Source organism: Salmo trutta, chromosome 12 (assembly GCF_901001165.1).
Source record: "Salmo trutta chromosome 12, fSalTru1.1, whole genome shotgun sequence".
Taxonomy (NCBI): domain Eukaryota; kingdom Metazoa; phylum Chordata; class Actinopteri; order Salmoniformes; family Salmonidae; genus Salmo; species Salmo trutta.
In genome coordinates, this window is record NC_042968.1 from 33,755,848 (window position 1) to 33,777,105 (window position 21,258).

Genomic DNA, 21,258 nt, shown 5'->3' on the forward strand with positions numbered 1-21,258 from the left:
TATATTGAATTTTGATTCATCAGAAATGTTTTTTTCATCAGAAATCTCAATTCTCATACGCATTTGATCTGTACACAATAGTTTTGTATCATAGGCAAAAACAAATCAAATGAATACAAAATATATTCAATACATTTTAAAGTGCAAGTTACATTATGTACAACTTCAAGTGGGTCATTTCAGACAATCTGCCATATAGAAAAAGATTTCCAAGCTTCTTTCAGGTTTTGATCTTTTACCCCATACACACACCCTACAAATACAGATAATGACTTACCAGTAACACAGACTACATCCCAAATGGCACCCTATTCCCTATATAGTGCACTACGTTTAAACAGAGCCTATGGGCCCTGGTGAAGAGTAGTGCACTATAAAGGGAATAGGGTGCCATTTGGCATGTAACCATAGTCTACTGGATATTATTTAATTACAGATCGAACTTAAATTCAAAATACTACATGACAAATGCTGTGACACTTGAAACTGACAAAGAAAATTGACAATGGGCAAATCACATCAAACATTGTCAAAACCTGAAATGTAATAAAACTATGTAATAAATCGATTGTCTGTAAATTGTATTGTTTAAGTTTTACTTTTCCTAGAAGGCCACTGTTCATTTCCTGATTTGCTAGAATGTATAGTTTTAGTGTACTCCAGTCAATCTACATTGTTTCAACATGCAAATTGCAATTTGCAAATGACATTAAAAGGGATAGTTCACTGAAAACTCATCATCATCATCGTTTTTGCTCTGGACTGAAAGTGCTCAGTCTTGAAGACTTGACTGGTGACATACACAATTTTGGGGGATTGTATTAACAGTGGACTAATGAACCAAATAGTAAAATATAGTTTGAGTGAACTATCCCTTTAATATGATACATTAGCTAACATAATTGTTTGTAGTAAACAGGCAAAAAGGAACTGTGTTTGTGTTGGTGCATGTATGTCTCCTACAATGTATTTTTGGTGGGAGCAGACATTGACCCTGTCATGCCACACGCATCATCAGCTCTTCCAGGGCCCTCTCGCGGTGGTTCTCGTGGACTAACAGAACCTCTTTGATAGCGTTCTGCTGGAAGCCCATCTCATTGAACTGAGCCAGCAGGTGAAGAAACTCCTCAGCCTGAGGGGAGAGACAGAGGAGAAACCATCAGATGATAGAGCAGCTTTTACAGTTAAAGGGATAGTTCACCCAAAGGACATGTTGATTTTCTTACCCTTTTAGCAGTTTATGGACAAGGTAAGACAACACTCCATGCTTTGGTTTTGTTTACCTGGCCACGGTCTCCAATTGCTTACTTTTTAGCATTCGGAAGGTAAAGAAGCCAATATGTCATTTTGTATTTTGGGTGAACTATTCCTTTAAATCCAGCAGTACAATTCAATTCAAATTGATTTGTTGTTCATTAGAGGAAAGCTGTGAGGTAAACAGAGAATACCAAGATAAATAAATGAATAATCTATGATGTTTACCTTAGTCTCACAGTTCTGGAACATCTCCAGGGCCTCCTCCACCTGAGCCTCGTCGTAGCCCCGCTCACACAGTCTGTCACAGGCCACCAGATAGCGCAGGATCTGCACACAACAACCACAACACCACAGATTACTACGACTAATAGCATTACTGTCAGTTAGCAGGTAAACAGTTGCCTGGGTAACTGTCTGTCTCTGCACTCAACAGCAGTCTGAAAGCCAAATATATTCAAGAGACGAGCATTAGACACAAAGCAGCCACAAATATGGTTGACAAGGTGATTCGAAGAATACCCGCTCCACACCATCACTGACTTCCACTGACTTGGATATTTGATTTTCATATTGTCCTTTCCAGCACGGCTTCAGTAACTATGGTGGATGTGTAACCATGTCAGTGCAGTACAGATTGGTAGTGTGAAAAGGGTAAATGTTTCAGTGTAACTGAGTATTAACTGATGTGGTTATTGTGAATCTGCCACTGTGCTCTGTGGTGTTCTATATCAATATGTGTGTTATTATGGCAACAGTCCAATTACGCCTAACACAGCAGTATCTTTAACAGATTATTATAAAATCAGATCATATTTCTGTGTGACAACTTGGTCACACTCTCTCACACTCTCTCACACTCTCACACACACACACACACACACACACACACACACACACACACACACACACCACAATAAGCTGATAGACCATTCTTGTGCTAATGGCATCACTCTGAAAAGGAGAAGAACTGATCTGAGATCAGCATGGTGAAAGGTAATATGTGTGAGAGCAGCGTGACCCATGGCCCTGCTTTAACATGTTGAGCTGGGAGGGAGAGAGAGGACAGAGGATTACACTGATTAAATAGGTAATTGATTAAAGAGTTGATCCCTGTTAATGTAACTCTCCAGCTGCCTTCTCTCTTCACTGGGAGAGAGGGAAGGAGGAAGAGAGATAGAGAGATGGAAAGAGAGAGGGAGATATGCGAGAGAGATGGGAGGAAAGAGAGATGGAAGGAGAGGGAGAAGGTTGGGGAAGGATGGAGAGAGAAATAGATAGCAAAAGGGGTGGGTGGTGTAGAGAGAGAGAGAGAAAGAGAGAGAGAGGGGCAGGGGGACATAAGAAAAGAGCTGAACCCTGGCTGGAACCTCCACACCGCAGGCTAGGAAACTTTCTAAACCATTTAGCATAGCTAACTTTGTGTCACTTGATTCATGGTCAAGGACACTTTGATAAGGCCTTGACCAGAGGCAGCCCCTGAGAGAGAGAGAGGAGCCAGAGGCACCCCCTGAGAGAGAGAGAGGAGCCAGAGGCACCCCCTGAGAGAGAGAAGCCAGAGGCACCCCCTGAGAGAGAGAGAGAGAGGTGCCAGAGGCAGCCCCTGAGAGAGAGAGGAGCCAGAGGCAGCCCCTGAGAGAGAGAGAGGAGCCAGAGGCAGCCCCTGAGAGAGAGAGAGGAGCCAGAGGCAGCCCCTGAGAGAGAGAGAGAGAGAGAGAGAGGAGCCAGAGCCAGCCCCTGAGAGAGAGAGAGAGAGAGAGAGAGAGAGGAGCCAGAGGCAGCCCCTGAGAGAGAGAGAGGAGCCAGAGGCAGCCCCTGAGAGAGAGAGAGAGAGAGGAGCCAGAGCAAGCCCCTGAGAGAGAGAGAGAGAGAGAGAGAGAGAGAGAGGAGCCAGAGGCAGCCCCTGAGAGAGAGAGTGAGAGGAGCCAGAGGCAGCTCCTGAGAGAGAGCGAGAGGAGCCAGAGGCAGCCCCTGAGAGAAAGAGAGGAGCCAGAGGCAGCCCCGAGAGAGAGCGAGAGGAGCCAGAGGGAGCCCCTGAGAGAGAGAGAGGAGTCAGAGGCAGCCCCTGAGAGAGAGAGAGGAGCCAGAGGCAGCCCCTGAGAGAGAGAGAGAGAGAGAGAGAGAGGAGCCAGAGGCAGCCCCTGAGAGAGAGCGAGAGGAGCCAGAGGCAGCCCCTGAGAGAGAGCGAGAGGAGCCAGAGGCAGCCCCTGAGAGAGAGGAGCCAGAGGCAGCCCCGAGAGAGAGCGAGAGGAGCCAGAGGGAGCCCCTGAGAGAGAGAGAGGAGCCAGAGGCAGCCCCTGAGAGAGAGAGGAGCCAGAGGCAGCCCCTGAGAGAGAGCAAGAGGAGCCAGAGGCAGCCCCTGAGAGAGAGGAGCCAGAGGCAGCCCCTGAGAGAGAGAGGAGCCAGAGGCAGCCCCTGAGAGAGAGCGAGAGGAGCCAGAGGCAGCCCCTGAGAGAAAGAGAGGAGCCAGAGGCAGCCCCGAGAGAGAGCGAGAGGAGCCAGAGGCAGCCCCTGAGAGAGAGAGAGGAGCCAGAGGCAGCCCCTGAGAGAGAGAGAGGAGCCAGAGGCAGCCCCTGAGAGAGAGAGAGAGAGGAGCCAGAGGCACCCCCTGAGAGAGAGGAGCCAGAGGCAGCCCCTGAGAGAGAGCAAGAGGAGCCAGAGGCAGCCCCTGAGAGAGAGGAGCCAGAGGCAGCCCCTGAGAGAGAGAGGAGCCAGAGGCAGCCCCTGAGAGAGAGCGAGAGGAGCCAGAGGCAGCCCCTGAGAGAGAGAGGAGCCAGAGGCAGCCCCTGAGAGAGAGCGAGAGGAGCCAGAGGCAGCCCCTGAGAGAGAGAGAGAGAGAGAGAGAGAGAGAGAGAGAGAGAGAGAGAGAGAGAGAGAGAGAGAGAGAGAGAGAGAGAGGGAGGAGCCAGCCCCTGAGAGAGAGCGAGAGGAGCCAGAGGCAGCCCCTGAGAGAGAGGAGCCAGAGGCAGCCCCTGAAACTATATATGACTCTGCTGAGAACACATAATACTGAGCAGGTTGTGGAAACTTTGGAGTATCTGATATCTATTTTTACAATGGTGTTTTTTTACTCTCCTCCTCTCTCCCTCTTCATAGGCAAATGGCATCAAATACGAGCTGGGCTGCGGGGAGCTAAAAGCATATGTTCTGCTCTGCCGTTAAACACCAAAGCCAACTGAGGTAGATGCACACTGTCAGATGGGGAAAAGTTGAGTGTGCTGGCAGCATGTCCGGCTACGTGGACTCAGTGCTCAGAAATGTGGCACTGTAGCAATTTACACAAACGTGGGGCTTTTGGTTGTATGTATTTGTATTTATTAAGGATCCCCATTAGTTCCTTCCAAGGCAGCAGCTACTTTTCCTGGGGTTTAGCAACATTAAGGCAGTTACAGTGTATACACAATTAAAAATATTACATGACATTACATTTCATAACACGGGTCTTGAGCAATACATTCCTTGCGATTGAACATTTCGGAACTTATTGTACTGTTACATTATGAAGCACAGAGCTAGGTTGACATACTATTCCAAATACTTTAGCTGGACTTGATTGAGTTTGCTTGGTGCAATGGAACCAATAGAATAGTCACAAAAGTACAATCCCCGCCCATCTGGCATTCCAGGTAGGCGAAAGCAAACACTATTACTATTTGAAAGATTTCAAATCGTATGTGAACCCAGGTGTGATGCAGCATTAGGGATATCAGACTTGGTTGGCTTGGAACAGAATAACACAGAGACATCCAGGGGATAAAGGGATATGGTGAAGCACGTCTCCAGTCTGTTGAAGCAGCAGAGGATTAGGGATGTTTAGTGATCTGCTCTCTTTACTTAGACAGGACCGCTAAGCCTGAGCTAAGGGCCTCTTTACACTAGTCTGACTACACATACTAGTTCCAGGACACATACTGCTGTTGTGTATTAGAGACGGATCTAGATTCAAATCTCTTTCCCAAGCCAAGTCTGATGGTAATGTGGGAAACATCTACAACACACCCCTCTTTACATGTTCTGTGTAAAGCATAGAATGTATGGTGGAAATACAATGGCTCTGATGCCACATGTCCCAGCAAAAATTACCTTCATTACCTTTTTATTCTGTAAACCAAATAAAAAATGAAAGGTTTTAAAAATGTCCACTCATTTGTGAATCGTTGCATTAATCAAGTGTGCAACATTATGTGCAATATGGTTGAGATGACAAACGCCTGTATAGTTTGAATTGCTATACTTATTTTGTTTGTCTATATACAATGGTATTTATGGTACGCTAATAGCTGCACAAAAACTTGAAGCAGGAATGTGGCTTTGGCCACACCACATCCAAGGCAAGTGTAAGAATAGTGTAAACATAAAAGTTGCAAATCGGATGTTGAAGAGAGATAAATCTTACTACACATATTTGAGTTATGTAAAAGAAAAACAGCCTAAGAGAGGACACGACGGAGAGACTCCTGAGACCAAAGAGATCAAATTAGCACTTTAAATAACTTTTACTGAGTATAACTGAAAAAATATTTTTAAAAGGGTAATAAGACAAAGATATACAACTCTTGTGCATTGGCAATATTTCCTTATGTATTTCATGATGATAAATCTTATTGAATTGAATGGCGAAGGTGCATAAAGATCGCAGAATTCAGATATGACTTTTTAGCACGATCCACAGATTGTTTTTTTTAACTACGGCGCACGACATGGTTCAATGTGCCAATAAATGAGCACAATCTACTTTTTCGTTTTTTTTAATTGCCGGGCGTCCTAAAGCTAAAATTGGGATCATGTATACTGTACTGACGAACATTAAAAAAGAGTAATGGAGCGCAATGTACAATACGGCGAACTAAGCAAAGCAAGGATTTGTGGCAAGTACATGGGGGTCGCCATCTTTATGCACCTCTGCTATTGAAAAAGAGAACAGAGAGAGAGACTAGAAGATGTGGCTGGCAGGATCGGAGAGAGCTCTGTTTCAACTACATTTTATGACAATGTCTTATTAGGAACGAACACAATTGGCTGCTACATCATCATATCACTCTGTGCGGTGTGTCAATGATGTCATGTAAAAACACATATTGCTGTGGATAAAAGCCTCTGCTAAATGTCCATAGTGTTGTGCTGACCACAGAATTAACCTGTTGGGGCTAGGGGGCAGTATTTGCACGGCCGGATAAAAAACGTACCCGATTTAAACTGGTTACTACTCTTGCCCAGAAACGGGAATATGCATATAATTAGTAGATTTGGATAGAAAACACTCTAAAGTTTCGAAAACTGTTTGAATGGTGTCTGTGAGTATAACAGAACTCATATGGCAGGCCAAAACCTGAGAAGATTCCATACAGGAAGTGCCCTGTCTGACAATTTATTGTCCTTCTGTAGCCTCTCTACCAAAAATACAGCATCTGTGCTGTAACGTGACATTTTCTAAGGCTTCCATTGGCTCTCAGAAGGCGCCAGAAAGTGTAATGAGATGTCTGACACCGCGATTGCATAAAGGAGTTCTGTATCTATAATTCTTAAAATAATTGTTATGTATTTTGTGAACGTTAATCGTGAGTAATTTAGTAAATTCACCGGAAGTTTCGGTGGATATGCTAGTTCTGAACATCACATGCTAATGTAAAAAGCTGTTTTTTGATATAAATATGAACTTGATTGAACAAAACATGCATGTATTGTATAACATAATGTCCTAGGAGTGTCATCTGATGAAGATCATCAAAGGTTAGTGCTGCATTTAGCTGTGGTTTTGGTCTTTGTGACATATATGCTTGCTTTGAAAATGGCTGTGTGATTATTTTTGGCAGGGTACTCTCCTGACATAATCTAATGTTTTGCTTTCGCTGTAAAGCCTTTTTGAAATCGGACAATGTGGTTAGATTAACGAGTCTTATCTTTCAAATGGTGTAAAATAGTCCTATGTTTGAGAACTTTGAATTATGACATTTTGTGGTTTTAAATTTGCCGCTCTGATTTGTCACTGGCTGTTGAATAGTGTGGGACAATTTCGTCCCACGTACCCTAGAGAGGTTAAACAGAGCACTAGAACGGACATTGGCTTCCCGGCGACACAACTACAGAATGGCCATCTTGGTCAAAGAAACTTTCATTCTCGAAACTGGTCAAATTCATGTCTATGAAATGTTTGTGACTGTGTTTTGAGACGGACCTGTTCTGGGCTCTGCTGGCCGGTCTTCTGCAGGGCGATGATGGCGGTGCGGAGCGGATAGCCCCTTTCAGTGATGGCTTGCAGCAGCTCTCTCTCCTCGGGGCCCAGCGCGGACAGCAGCTCCACCGAGGAGTCCAGCACTGATGCGGCGTGGGAACCCAGGGGTCGTGAGGTCACCGAGGGAAGGGCCGGCAGGCATAAGTACGGACTCAGGGACTGCACACGGGGGGAAGAGCAGAGGAGAGAGTGTGTGTGAGAGAGAGAGAGAGAGAGAGAGTGAGGGGGAGGGGAGGTGGGGAGTTTTTGAAAGAAAGATAACCAACCTCATAAAGGGAGAGGGTTAGCCTGAAATCCCAGCCTGACTAATGCCTCTTAAGTTGCCTGTAGATTGACAACCTGACTGACAGCCTGTGCGTAGAACTGGCAACGTTCACGCAACATGAGTGCAACATTTATAGTGTATGACAGTACCGAAACGTACATGGCTGGCTAACCTTGAAACACTGGTTTGCTGAGAAATACATTTCCCTGAGTAATTCCACTCGCTAATCCTGATGAACTAATAATAACTTGAGACGATTCCAAGGACAGACTTTACACTAGCTATATTTAGAGCACACATCCCTCAAAACATTTGAGAAATGTGAATTGGAAAAAACCCTTAATATACTCAGGAGGATCTGTTTTCTCTATCAACTAACATACTATATACAATTTGCTTTACAAAAATATGAATTTCATTTGTTTTTTGTAAAAATGTATTTTACAAATATATCTAAAAGTTTCAAGTTCATCTGAAATACAATCTAGCATATTTCCATCCAACATATCTACTGTATCTGGAGTCCAAGTTGAGCAAATCCCACATGAGCTTGTTGAGCTGTGGTTGGCATTAGAATACGTCTGATACTTAGTGTGGGGGTTTAAATACCTCCCTCATCTTTTTCCAGGCCCATGCTGCTCCGAGGCAGAGCCAGTTAGAGAACCGTCACACTGCCCACTGAGGACATCTGGTTTGGTGCTTTAGTTTTTAAAGACAGCACATGGGAACTAGGAAGTGGGGCCTTGAACTACACAGCCTAGAGAAAATGTTATTTTAAGAAATGGGAAAACATTCCTATTTACTGATAGAGGCATACACGGGGGTAACTGAACCCATTCCTACTAATATAAAATAAAGGGATTGATGAATAGAATAGTCTACTATGCTAGATAATATTGAGCTTCTCAGTTGGACAATAACTAGGCAACAATAATGTAAAACGGACACTTTTATCCAAAGAGACTCTGGTTTTTGCGTGTGTCGATATTCATGATGGTGTACAGCTACAGAAGTTAACTAACGTTGGTGACAGTGGCTAGGTAAACCAATTCAAAGTATGGATTGTAGACTGCTTTCAGGGCAAGGAAACATATATAATTTTGTCATTTCGGTGAACTATCCCTTTAACTATCTAACAATACTAATTGATCTATGCATAGTCACTTTACTTCTACCTACATGTACATATTACCTCAATTACCTTGACTAACTGGTGCCCCCGCACATTGACTCTGTACTGGTAGCCCCTGTATATAGCACTTTTTTTCTTAACTGCATTGTTGGTTAAGGGCTTATAAGTAAGCATTTCACTGTAAGGTTTACACCTGTTGTATTCGGCGCATGTGACAAATACAATTTGATTTGATTTGATTCTGAGCCTTCAATACCATTTCTCTACTATATTTCTCCTAATAGGAGGTCATGTCCGTACCGGATGTGTTGGCTTGTGGTGTCTGATGGAGGGGACATTCTCTGTGTTGGCCCTGGTCAATGGGTGTCTGGGTAGGGATGAGGAGGACAGCGGCTTGGGTCCTCCTGGGGGGCAGGGGGTCCCCTGGCTACACTCTCTGGAGGTCTCGAGAACGGACAGCGAGTACTGGCGGAGGTTCTTCCTACGCTGGTAGGTCACCAGACCACTCTGAGAGCCAGGTAGGTTCAGGACGTTAGGGGTGCAGGTCTGCCGTGGGTTCCTCACCCCAGGAACACGCTGATCCGACCTGCACCCTGAACCAGACTCCGACGAAGAGCACTCCTCTTCCTCCTCGGAGTCGGAGATGACAAACTTGACCCGGGTGCGCATGTCAACTGGGTTCAGGCTGTGGGAGCGCTGGCGGGGGTTGGGCTCCCAGAAGTCAGAGCTGTGGCGGCTGGCCAGGCGGCTCTCCTGGGGGCTGCTGAAGAGGTGCCAGTAGGGTGGGCTGGAGGGGAGCACCTCGGATGGGGATCTGGGGCCGGGGGGTTGGAGCTGGCTGGGGTAACCTCCCTGGAGGCCCTGGAGCACCCAGTTCTCCAAGCTGAACATGTACTGTTGACAGAGGTGAAGATGGGTTGGTAAGTGGTTGTTGGTTGATGGGTGGGTGGGTGGATGGATGAATGGAGTGTACTTTAAGAAAACCAACCAATCAAATGGCAAACCAATCAAACAATCAATCAAGCAATTAATCAGGTAAGCAGTCATTCTAGCAAATGCTTCCTTCTTCCCTTAAAGCGCTTCACATTGTTAAGGTGTGTCACGCAACTCATCGACTCACCCACCGCCAATGTCTAACACCCACTCGGCTTTCCCTTAGCGATTTGGTCTTTCACTTGGCTCACACTTCTCCAATATCATGTGATTAAGGGAAGGAAGTGAGGAAGGAAGGATCCAATAAGGCCAATGACGCAACACAGCAAATGTTTCACTATCAATTTTCCACCTTCATTTTGTCTACATTTATGGCTTTGTTTGCCTTCCCATCAATTTCCCAGACTGTAGGAAATACCCTTGCATGTGATGCCAAAAACCACGAAACCACGACACCACACATCAGATTGAAGCTGTTCTCTCTGTTAACAAGATGAATGAATTGATCCCAATAGAGGTGTGTGTGCATGTGTGTGCTTGTGCGTGTGTTTTCAGAGTTATACAAAGGTGCCTGCTTCAGCCCAGACTAGATGTTCTTTCCAAATAGCACCCCTGTTCCCTTTATATTCCCTGCACTACATATGAAATAGGGTCCCATTTGAGACAGAACCTAGGTTCTGTTGGCTTTAGATGGATGAGACTGTCAAACTCAACTCTCTCCAGATCAGAGGAGGTGAAAATGAAATCTCGACATCAGGCTCCTATAATAATCACATTGGGTTTATCAGATTCTAAACCGCTGACTATGGCTTCAGGGTAATATTAACAATGAGGAGATTATGTATGTGTTACAGGTGGCTGTCTGTTCCCTATATAGTCTAATACTCTTCACCGCGGCCAATAGAGCTCCCATCAAAAGTAGTGCACTATATAGTGAATAGGGTGCCATTTGGGATGCATGGTCTGTCTCCCACAAGATGGAAGAATAAAGAGACTTGCAGTATTGGGGCTTCGAGAGAAGTCGGAGAGATGTTAATGTCGACAATGCCTTCTAATGTACATACTATATGCATTGCAAAGGCAGAAGTTAATAGATTCGTTTTTTTAGGACAATATCTATGAAATTATAATTCAAATCCAACCAAATACTTCCACAAATTAGCCTGTTCCCAGATCTGTTTATGCTGATTCGCCAATGACCATAGAAGTAGGTGAGTATAGCACAAACAGAACTGGGACCAGGAAACCACCATTTTTGTTGATGTTTTATTAATTATATAAAGGCCATGTCATAAAGGTATTGATAAAAAAATCCCAGCAATGTTTTTCTGGCCCCAGTATTAAGCTATGTTATAGCTTCAAACTGCAAAGCTATGTAGGGAGAACACTGTACACACTCTGTGTGTTGAGGCCACTGTGAATTTGGAAACAAACCTTACTCGAACCCTAACACGATTAAGGAGAAAGCTTGGCCGAGGTTTTGACAACTAAACCAAAGCGAGATATTTTCCCTTCTCTGTTAAATACACAAACATTGACTGTATGGACAATGTCGGTGGTCACTGTGGGATTTAGGTTTGGCGGTGTAGCAGTGGACGGGGTCAAAGGCCACCCAGTATCATAATAGTCCTAATTACACTAAGAGAAGAGTAGGAGACGTCAGCCATTTTCCCATGACTTTAACTTCTACCCAGTAAAAGTCGATGACAACATTGGAAAACAGTGTGATTAAAACACCCCGTTCTATATCTGTGTTGTATTTTGAGTGTTATGTTCTGTCTGTGTTGTATTTTGAGTGTTATGTTCTGTCTGTGTTGTATTTTGAGTGTTATGTTCTGTCTGTGTTGTATTTTGAGTGTTATGTTCTGTCTGTGTTGTATTTTGAGTGTTGTGTTCTGTCTGTGTTGTATTTTGTGTTATGTTCTGTCTGTGTTGTATTTTGAGTGTTATGTTCTGTCTGTGTTGTATTTTGAGTGTTATGTTCTGTCTGTGTTGTATTTTGAGTGTTGTGTTCTGTCTGTGTTGTATTTTGAGTGTTGTGTTCTGTCTGTGTTGTATTTTGAGTGTTATGTTCTGTCTGTGTTGTATTTTGAGTGTTATGTTCTGTCTGTGTTGTATTTTGAGTGTTATGTTCTGTCTGTGTTGTATTTTGAGTGTTATGTTCTGTCTGTGTTGTATTTTGAGTGTTATGTTCTGTCTGTGTTGTATTTTGAGTGTTGTGTTCTGTATGTGTTGTATTTTGAGTGTTATGTTCTGTCTGTGTTGTATTTTGAGTGTTATGTTCTATTTGTGTTGATGTTCCAACCATGTGTAGAATGGCATTAAAGCTTTCTAGTGTCATCAACAAATAAATAAATGATAGCCACAAAGCCTATGTCCTAGTTGAGATTTTTAGTTTTATACATCTCACTGAACTGACAGAACTGGCTGGCAGGGAGATATTTTAAGTAGGTGTTAATGGTAGAGTGTCAAAGTGAACGGCAGGGGGTCTGGGTTGTTCATATCATACTAAACAGCTCCTTGCAATGATCAGTGATAATGTGGAGTGATACAAGTGAATGGTGGTGATGTGTATCTACCCTCAATCTCTTACACACACCAACCTCTGTCTCCTGCAGTATGGTGAGATAGTCTGGGACAGTGATGTCTGGGGCAGTGATCAGCTCCACCTCTTCCCTGGGCCCTTCCAGAGATCCCAGAAGGGTCTTAAAAGGAACCTCATCCAGACAGGACATCCTCCGGCTACTCTTCTGGTCACTGGGGGAGAAGGAGAGATGAAGAGTAGGGAGAGGAGGAGGGAGAGAGGAGGAAGATTAGGTGTAGGGAGAGATGAGGAGTAGGGAGAGGAGGAGGGAGAGAGGAGGAAGATGAGGTGTAGGGAGAGATGAGGAGTAGGGAGAGGAGGAGGGAGAGAGGAGGAAGATGAGGTGTAGGGAGAGATGAGGAGTAGGTAGAGGAGGAGGGAGAGAGGAGGAAGATGAGGTGTAGGGAGAGATGAGGAGTAGGGAGAGGAGGAGGGAGAGAGGAGGAAGATGAGGTGTAGGGAGAGATGAGGAGTAGGGAGAGGAGGAGGGAGAGAGGAGGAAGATGAGGTATAGGGAGAGATGAGGAGTAGGGAGAGGAGGAGGGAGAGAGGAGGAAGATGAGGTGTAGGGAGAGATGAGGAGTAGGTAGAGGAGGAGGGAGAGAGGAGGAAGATGAGGTGTAGGGAGAGATGAGGAGTAGGTAGAGGAGGAGGGAGAGAGGAGGAAGATTAGGTGTAGGGAGAGATGAGGAGTAGGGAGAGGAGGAGGGAGAGAGGAGGAAGATGAGGTGTAGGGAGAGATGAGGAGTAGGGAGAGGAGGAGGGAGAGAGGAGGAAGATGAGGTGTAGGGAGAGATGAGGAGTAGGGAGAGGAGGAGGGAGAGAGGAGGAAGATTAGGTGTAGGGAGAGATGAGGAGGAGGGAGAGGAGGAGGGAGAGAGGAGGAAGATGAGGTGTAGGGAGAGATGAGGAGTAGGGAGAGGAGGAGGGAGAGAGGAGGAAGATGAGGTGTAGGGAGAGATGAGGAGTAGGTAGAGGAGGAGGGAGAGAGGAGGAAGATGAGGTGTAGGGAGAGATGAGGAGTAGGGAGAGGAGGAGGGAGAGAGGAGGAAGATGAGGTGTAGGGAGAGATGAGGAGTAGGGAGAGGAGGAGGGAGAGAGGAGGAAGATTAGGTGTAGGGAGAGATGAGGAGTAGGGAGAGGAGGAGGGAGAGAGGAGGAAGATGAGGTGTAGGGAGAGATGAGGAGTAGGTAGAGGAGGAGGGAGAGAGGAGGAAGATGAGGTGTAGGGAGAGATGAGGAGTAGGGAGAGGAGGAGGGAGAGAGGAGGAAGATGAGGTGTAGGGAGAGATGAGGAGTAGGTAGAGGAGGAGGGAGAGAGGAGGAAGATTAGGTGTAGGGAGAGATGAGGAGTAGGGAGAGGAGGAGGGAGAGAGGAGGAAGATGAGGTGTAGGGAGAGATGAGGAGGAGGGAGAGGAGGAGAAGTAAGAGGAGGAGAGTGGAGGATTGGAGGAAGGAGAGAGATGTCAGTTTCAACAGTCTACTATTGTCAATCATTGTAAACTGGACTCCAGCTGTTCCAGTAACTAGCATACAGTGTTGAGGTCTGGTACTGAGAGACAAGTGGTAAGGTGACAAGTGAGCTATATTGCCTCTCCTGAAATAAATTGCCTGGTATCTCTGTCACATTTAGACAGGATTGGATCAGAGACCAAAACAGATTCTCTTCTTGGTTCCCAGAAATCCCAGACTCTTACACTTCTTCCTTTCTATATCGGTAGATTCTGTTACACAATCTAGGAGAGGGAAGTCTGGGGGTAGAGGATTAAGGATTATAAGGTACCACGTCTGACTCTCTCAGTCGTCAACACCTGATGCTCCTCTCCCATTGGCCGAAGGGGACGGAAAACACACGCACGCAAGGCAGAAAGCATGCATGCACGCACACTGCCGTACGAAAGAAAGAATGCAAACACACACACACTCCAGTAAACCCTCCTTAAGCAGACAGGTGTTGTGAGGAGGCTAAAGCATCATCACAACTAAGCCCCTCCCACCACCACAGCTGATCATCAACCCCAGTATGGCTGCTACTGTAGAATTAGAATTAATAGAAAGGAAAATAACCCTATTCTTTATATAGTGCACTACTTATCTCTGGTCAAAAGTAGAGCACTATATTGGGCATATACAAAAGAGTGTGATTTGAGGCATGGCCAAACAGCTGAAAACAGTCATTGTTGCAAATAATGCATTTTTATGTGGCTCAGAATTCTTGGCCCGTATTCATAAAACGTCTCAGGATAGAGTACTGATCTAAGATCAGTTTTGCCTTTAAGATCATAGGCCTAATCTTATTCATTATGTGAACAGGCGGGACCTGATCCTAGATTGCTTTATGAATATTGGCCCAGATGTGAGAAGCTTTGATTGATCCAACATTCCTAATGGTACACCAATATGGCCACCGATGTACCCACCACGAGATGTTCATTTGAATGGGAATGTCTGCTCCACAGAACCATAATGAGTAAAATGAATGTCCTCATTCAAGTCAATGATGCCTCAATGGGTGGACTGGCAGCCATTTTAAAAGTGTATCCATGAGGATGCATTCAAACTCTGGTTTGAGGGGTTGTACCCATTTTAGCACTACTTGTTTGGATTCTATGGCTGCCCTTCTAGCTTCAGATGGCGCTGGACTAATGACCAGGCTGGAGACCTAAACAGACAGATGCCGGTTAAGCTTATTAACTTGTTTTTAAAACGCACGAAGAGCGAGACAATGGAAAGTTCAATGACAGTAGACTTACATTGTACAATATAGTCGTCTGTTTCCATAGTTAAACTGCGTCGCTGGAAATTTTTAGTTTTTCAAAATATGTTTTTTTTAAGTAGGCCTATCTATCCTTTTTTAAATGAATAACCTATTCAGAAAATATTGTTGTATGATTCCAGAGTGGGGAAACACCTTCCATATTGTTTAACACTTGTAGGCCTATTATGGCCATCATGCAAAGGTGAGGGAAAAATATGAGAAACACATGAGAAGAACCACTAAACACATACAGTGGGGGAAAAAAGTATTTGATCCCCTGCTGATTTTTGTATGTTTGCCCACTGATAAAGAGGAACTATCATCACCAGAGGAACGATCATCACCAGAGGAACTATCATCTCCAGAGGAACGATCATCACCAGAGGAACGATCATAACCAGAGGAACTATTATCACCAGAGGAACTATCATCACCAGAGTCATCACCAGAGGAACTATCATCACCAGAGGAACTATCATCACCAGAGGAACGATCATCACCAGAGGAACTATCATCACCAGAGGAACTATCATCACCAGAGGAACTATCATCACCAGAGGAACTATCATCACCAGAGTCATCACCAGAGGAACGATCATCACCAGAGGAACTATCATCACCAGAGTCATCACCAGAGGAACTATCATCACCAGAGTCATCACCAGAGGAACTATCATCACCAGAGGAACTATCATCACCTCTAGAAAAGCATTTGCTACTCAAATGATAGCACAAACATATCAAAACATCCTTATGTGAAAAAAACAGTTGGCGTGACATAAGGCGTTATCCTCATATTGTTTTATTGACTGTACGTTTGTTTATTCCATGTGTAACTCTGTTGTTTTTGTCGCACTGCCTTGGCCAGGTCGCAGTTGTAAATGAGAACTTGTTCTCAGCTGGCCTACCTGGTTACATAAAGGTGAAATAAAATAAATAAAAAATCATCACGTAAATACTCAGACTCAACCAAATCCATATCATCACAAAACATTTGCTACTCAAATAATCTGTCCATTTTTTTTATGTACCTGTACTTGTTTCTGTGAGCAGTCCCTCTCTTCTCTGTAGTGCGTTCTTCCTCTCTCAGGCGTGGGTTACTGATGTCGTGTGTGTTGTTGCTGCCTCTCCCAACCTGTTGGTAATTAAGAGCAGTGGGCGTGAGGTCTGAGGATACAGAGGATTAGCCCTCCTGAACCACTATGCTACTGACATAACTCACTGACTTCAGCTGCTTACCTGCTGCTACCCAGGCACCTGTCGACTGGAAAGACCCAAGGAAAACCGCTCCCATTACACCATCACCACATCCCAAATGGCACCCTATTCTGGTATTCCCTATACAGTGCATTATACAGGGAATATGTATGGGCCCTGGTCAACAGTAGTGCACTACATAGGGAATAGGCTGCCATTTGGGACCACCCCCAGGGTCTGTTAAGGACGGTGAAGCATTACAGAGCGTTCAGATATACATATATTTTGTAGAACAGATATAACACCAAGTCATAACACATCTACCTCTGCACATTGATCTGGTACTGGTACTCCCTGTATATAGCTCCACCTTGATCTGGTACTGGTACTCCCTGTATATAGTTCCACATTGATCTGGTACTGGTACTCCCTGTATATAGTTCCACATTGATCTGGTACTGGTACTCCCTGTATATAGCTCCACCTTGATCTGGTACTGGTACTCCCTGTGTATAGCCTCACAGTGATCTGGTACTGGTACTCCCTGTATATAGCTCCACATTTATCTGGTACTGGTACTCCCTGTATATAGCCTCACATTGATCTGGTACTGGTACTCCCTGTATACACCTCCATTCTTGTGTATTTTATTTCTCATGTTACTATTACATTTTTTCATTCTGCATCTTTGGGATGCAGTAAGGTCTACACCAGTTGTATTTGGTGCATGTGTCAAATAACATTGTATCGACTATATCTGTCATGTAGAATAGGGAGTTAAGTCAGCTCTATATGGAACATATGTCTCTCTGTATAGAGGAGCAAGGAGCAGATTAGTTTTCCCTGTGAGCTTGTAACTCATGACTCCAAAAAAGATGTCTGATGTTACAAACTATGAGGAGACAGTGTCAAATGTTTGTACTAGATATTCAACTGGGTATTCAATTGGTTTGATTAATGAGAAGACCAACAAGGAGAAGAGTAATCCTTCCATTCCTTCCTTCCTTAGCAGGCCAGGCCAGGGTGTTAAGAGATTCTCGGTACACCCATGCTGTGTACAGGTGGTAAACAGCATGGGTGACGTCACTAAGAACCCTCCTCTGTAAGACACGTTTAGCTCAACTGTAGCAGTGACACCAACTGACCATGGTCAATAATCTGGTACGCCAGGCAGGCAAAATATTTATTCACACACAGAATTCCTGATAAATTGGATGTCAATTCAGTCAAATATCAGTTGGAGAGAGTAACTACCAAATAGCTGTTTGTAAAATGAAGAACTGATTTAGAAATCCTTAAAGAAAACCATAAAAATATACAGAAAAAAGGATTGGCAGGAATCTTTTTAAGAACAATGTTACATTTTTTTGTCAGGGTAGAAATACCCTAACGAAAGCCAACATTGACATTTCACGTGGACATTTCGTGAATGGCAATCAAAAATAATCAAACAAAAGTCAATTTCCCTCGTCTGTTTCACTTCCCCAGCAGGTCTTGTTGCAGTAACTTGCTGAATACACTGCTAGCGAATGACCAGTCCTTTCCAGAGCCTATATGGGTGTCAGTCAGGGTCCGAGGCAGTCCCCTCGGTCCAGGGCTGTGGCCCAAATCTTGTCTGTGGGGCATTGTGGTAAGACCCAGTCCTGGGGGACCATGGTGCCGTCTGGGTGGTCCACTGAGACCAGACAGAGGTCCCACTCTCTCCTAGAGGAGAAAGACAGCATGTGAGCCAAAACATAGGATACTGAAATACTTTAAAACAGCATGCATCCTTCGTTCCTTGATTTAATGACTGGTTAAATATCACTGGTTAGATATGCTATAACAGTAAAAGCATTGGTGGAGCCCTTTCATACACATATAATGAAGGAGAAAAGGAAGGAAGGGTGCAGTCTTAATGTATTTGAACAGGGCCTTAGTGGAGGTAAATCTCTAAGTCTAGTAAAATGCTTGTGTGACACAAACCGTATCTGTATTAAGGCTGGTAGTGAGCGTTCTGCCTGTGTGTAGTACTCTCTGAAGGGCTGTAGGGGGTGGTCAGGAGGCATCTCATCTGGAGGAGAGGATGAGGGGAGAACAGTCACATTAAGATAAATGGTTATTCAGATATTAACTTATAAAATCAGAATCTCTAAATGCTGTGTCTGTTTTCCTCTTATTTACCAGTGGTTCAGAAACTGTGTGCCATAAGATGACCAACCTAATACCCTTTGAATTGCTGTGTTCCAATTAACTAAATAATGTGTTAATTTTCACGACCCAAAATAAACATGCTACAACCTGAAAGTGGGTCCCGACTCTCCTTTTGGGAAAAACCACCAGCCTTTATACGGTTTCTACTTACCTCCAAAGAGCATGCTATCCATCTCTCGTTTCCTCAGCAGTAGCCTCTCCCTCTCCTTCTTCTGTCGTTTCTCCAGGTCCCTCCTGCGCTCCTCCTCCTGCTCGCTCTCCAGCATCACCCGCAGGGCGTTCTCCTCTGCCCCATACACCCCTGTCCTCTTCCTGATCAGTGCACGCAGGCGCTCCACCAGCCCATCAAATGCTTGGTCGGCTTCTTTCTCCGGGAAGATCCCTGGTAGAGGACACAAACAGAGAGAAGTTAATGTTCAGTTGTCAGAAAACATTTTAAAATGGAGTGAAACAGAGAGGTACTGCATGAATTTGTTCAATGAGAACAGAGATTTTTGACTATTGTTGTTGTGAAGTTGAACAGCAGTTGGCTAGACAAAAGATCTGAAGAGAAACTGTTCCACCATTATGGTGCTTCTCCTTACCTTTCCTGGAGGCTGCCTCCTTCCTGAGTTTGCGTAGCTTCTCCAGTGACCTGAGGATGTCCAGCATCCTCTTGGCATCTGCCTGCTTCTTCCTCACTTCACAGAGCACCGTGTCAGCAGCCAGCTTCAGCTCTTGCTCCTGATGGGGGAGGGGAGCACAAAAAAAGACAGATAACAGAAGCCGTGTTCATAGTCTGGGTGTGTAACACACATTACTTAGAGCAGGAGTGTCTCATCTCCAGTCCCTGGGGAGCACCACGGTTGCACAGTTTATTTCTAGCCCAACACACACGCTTCAAATTCTCAACTAAACATCAAACCCTTCCTTAGTTGAATCAGATGTGCTGGGCTAGAACAAAAAAATGCAACCTTTAGGTTTAAAGCAGGAGGGCTCCGGTCTGAAGGTGGAAAGGGGCAGCTATCGATCAGAGATGAGACACTGAGTTTGACAGTTTTCAGTTCTCTCACCCTCTTCTTCTCCTCTACTTCATGGATACGTTTCATCCTCCACTTGTCGATGGCCGCTTCACGCTCAGCCACTCGTTCCTCGTCCTTCTGTTTGTCCTCCTCCTGTTCCACTTGTCGACGCCGCAGCCTGGCCCTTCTCTTACTGATGGAACTCAGTTTCTTTTGAAGACTTTCAACACACTCAGAGTCACCAAGGACCTTCAGTTTCTCTTGCAGATCTGTTTTCACACTCACTGCCTCAGCATAAGAATCCGCCCAGACGCTCTCGTTCTCCAAGTTGTGCTTCAGCATTTCACAAGCCATGGACAGCTTTGAAACGAGCTGTATGGCACCGTACAGGGTGTCTCGTATGAGAGCCACGGAGACCTTTGGGTGTGTTTGCCTTGAATGAGGTTGTGCCGGTTTGGAGGTCTTGGCTGTTGTCCTCTCTCGGTTCCTCAAGAAATGTTTCAGCCACTGTTCGTCTTGCATCCTCTGAATGGAGTCTTCGTCTGGCGGCTGTGGAGCCGTAGGCCTGCTAAAACCTTGGTCACGCTGCAAAGCTTTTCCCATCGGAATCAAGGAGGGGGAGGCTAGGAGAGGTCTGCTACGATGTTCAGTGTAACCACTGTCCGCATGCTTTGGTCTAAAACTTGCATCAGTGTTTCCATACTGACTGTGTTGTGGACCGGGGCTAGGGTATGCTGGATTGTGATCAAATGATCTTTGGAAATCTGAAGTTCCCATGTTCGATTGAGCATCACCCACATTGTAGCCCTGAGCCCATGAGTTTGGTGGTCTCCCCTCATGTGTGTTGGGTTCCAGCTTTGGATGACTGTGGAAGGGAGCTGGTTGTGAAGACATGGGAGGGAACTGACTGAGTGCCGGGTTGTTGAGGGGCGGCGGTATCGACGGATCAAAACCATATCCCGGGGACGACATATGAGGTGGTCCGTAGCCTTCAAATCTAGGCGGTGGTTGTGGAAAGGGGGGTCTGAAGCCATATGGTTGACTGCCATATCCTGACACGGGTGGAGGTGGAGTCCACTCTTGACTTTGAGGGAATCTCTGGTCGCTAACTGGGGCTTGTTGTGGTGGAGGAAGATATTGGGAAGGGTTTTGACCGGGCCAAAACGCTCCAGCAACGTTACTTGAACTCGGCATGTTACTTTGAAACGAGGTTTCACATACTGGTGGTGGTTGTATCGGCGGCGGTCCGAGATATGGAGGTCCCCCTCTAAGGTAAAACGTATCGGGACCTCCGGTGTTAGAAACGGGTTGCTGCCGTCCTCCCGACGTAGACTGGAACGTTGGTTTATCCATTTTCAAGAGGCGTGATACTGTGGAAAATAATAATCTCGGTTGTTTTCAAATGTATTTAGCTAGCTAACGACACTGTTGAACGCTGGGGGCGACCATGTTTACAAGGTGACGTCACACACCGGATATAGTACACGTATATCCGTTTCTTTTTTACGAAGCGAAAGACCGGGGGCATTCCAATTGGCTAAAATGGCTTCCTCTCCTCTCCTCAAATCAAATTATATTTGTCACATGCGCTGAATACAACGGGTGTAGTCTACCGTGAAATTATTTTTTAGGAGTCCTTCCCAATAATGCAGAGTAAAAAAAACGGTCTAGAATACGTTTTCTGTCATTGGCATTAGCCCTTCCGTAC

The 21,258-nt window shown here is 45.1% G+C and overlaps 2 protein-coding genes across 3 annotated transcripts; both read right to left on the reverse strand.

Annotated features, from left to right (window-relative positions):
- Nucleotides 1-395: 395 nt before the first annotated feature.
- On the reverse strand, nt 396-16,491 carry LOC115203401 (ubiquitin-associated protein 1-like). The gene is made up of 6 exons (XM_029768070.1): nt 16,191-16,491; nt 12,420-12,573; nt 9,184-9,777; nt 7,430-7,645; nt 1,483-1,584; nt 396-1,132 (listed from the first exon to the last, which is right to left on the reverse strand). Exons 2-6 carry the CDS (start codon nt 12,549-12,551, stop codon nt 998-1,000), a joined length of 1,179 nt encoding a protein of 392 aa, XP_029623930.1. The 5' UTR covers nt 12,552-12,573; nt 16,191-16,491; the 3' UTR covers nt 396-997.
- Nucleotides 16,492-17,513: 1,022 nt separating this feature from the next.
- LOC115203402 (programmed cell death protein 7-like) lies at nt 17,514-21,012 on the reverse strand. Of its 2 annotated transcripts, none has more exons than XM_029768073.1 (5): nt 20,772-21,012; nt 19,134-19,272; nt 18,701-18,931; nt 18,322-18,409; nt 17,514-18,060 (listed from the first exon to the last, which is right to left on the reverse strand). In XM_029768073.1, the coding sequence occupies exons 1-5, from the start codon at nt 20,901-20,903 to the stop codon at nt 17,922-17,924; spliced, it is 729 nt and encodes a 242-aa protein (XP_029623933.1). In that variant the 5' UTR covers nt 20,904-21,012; the 3' UTR covers nt 17,514-17,921. The 2 variants fall into 2 exon arrangements, with proteins under 2 accessions (XP_029623933.1, XP_029623932.1); XM_029768072.1 differs by having other exon boundaries at nt 19,602-21,012.
- Nucleotides 21,013-21,258: the final 246 nt, after the last annotated feature.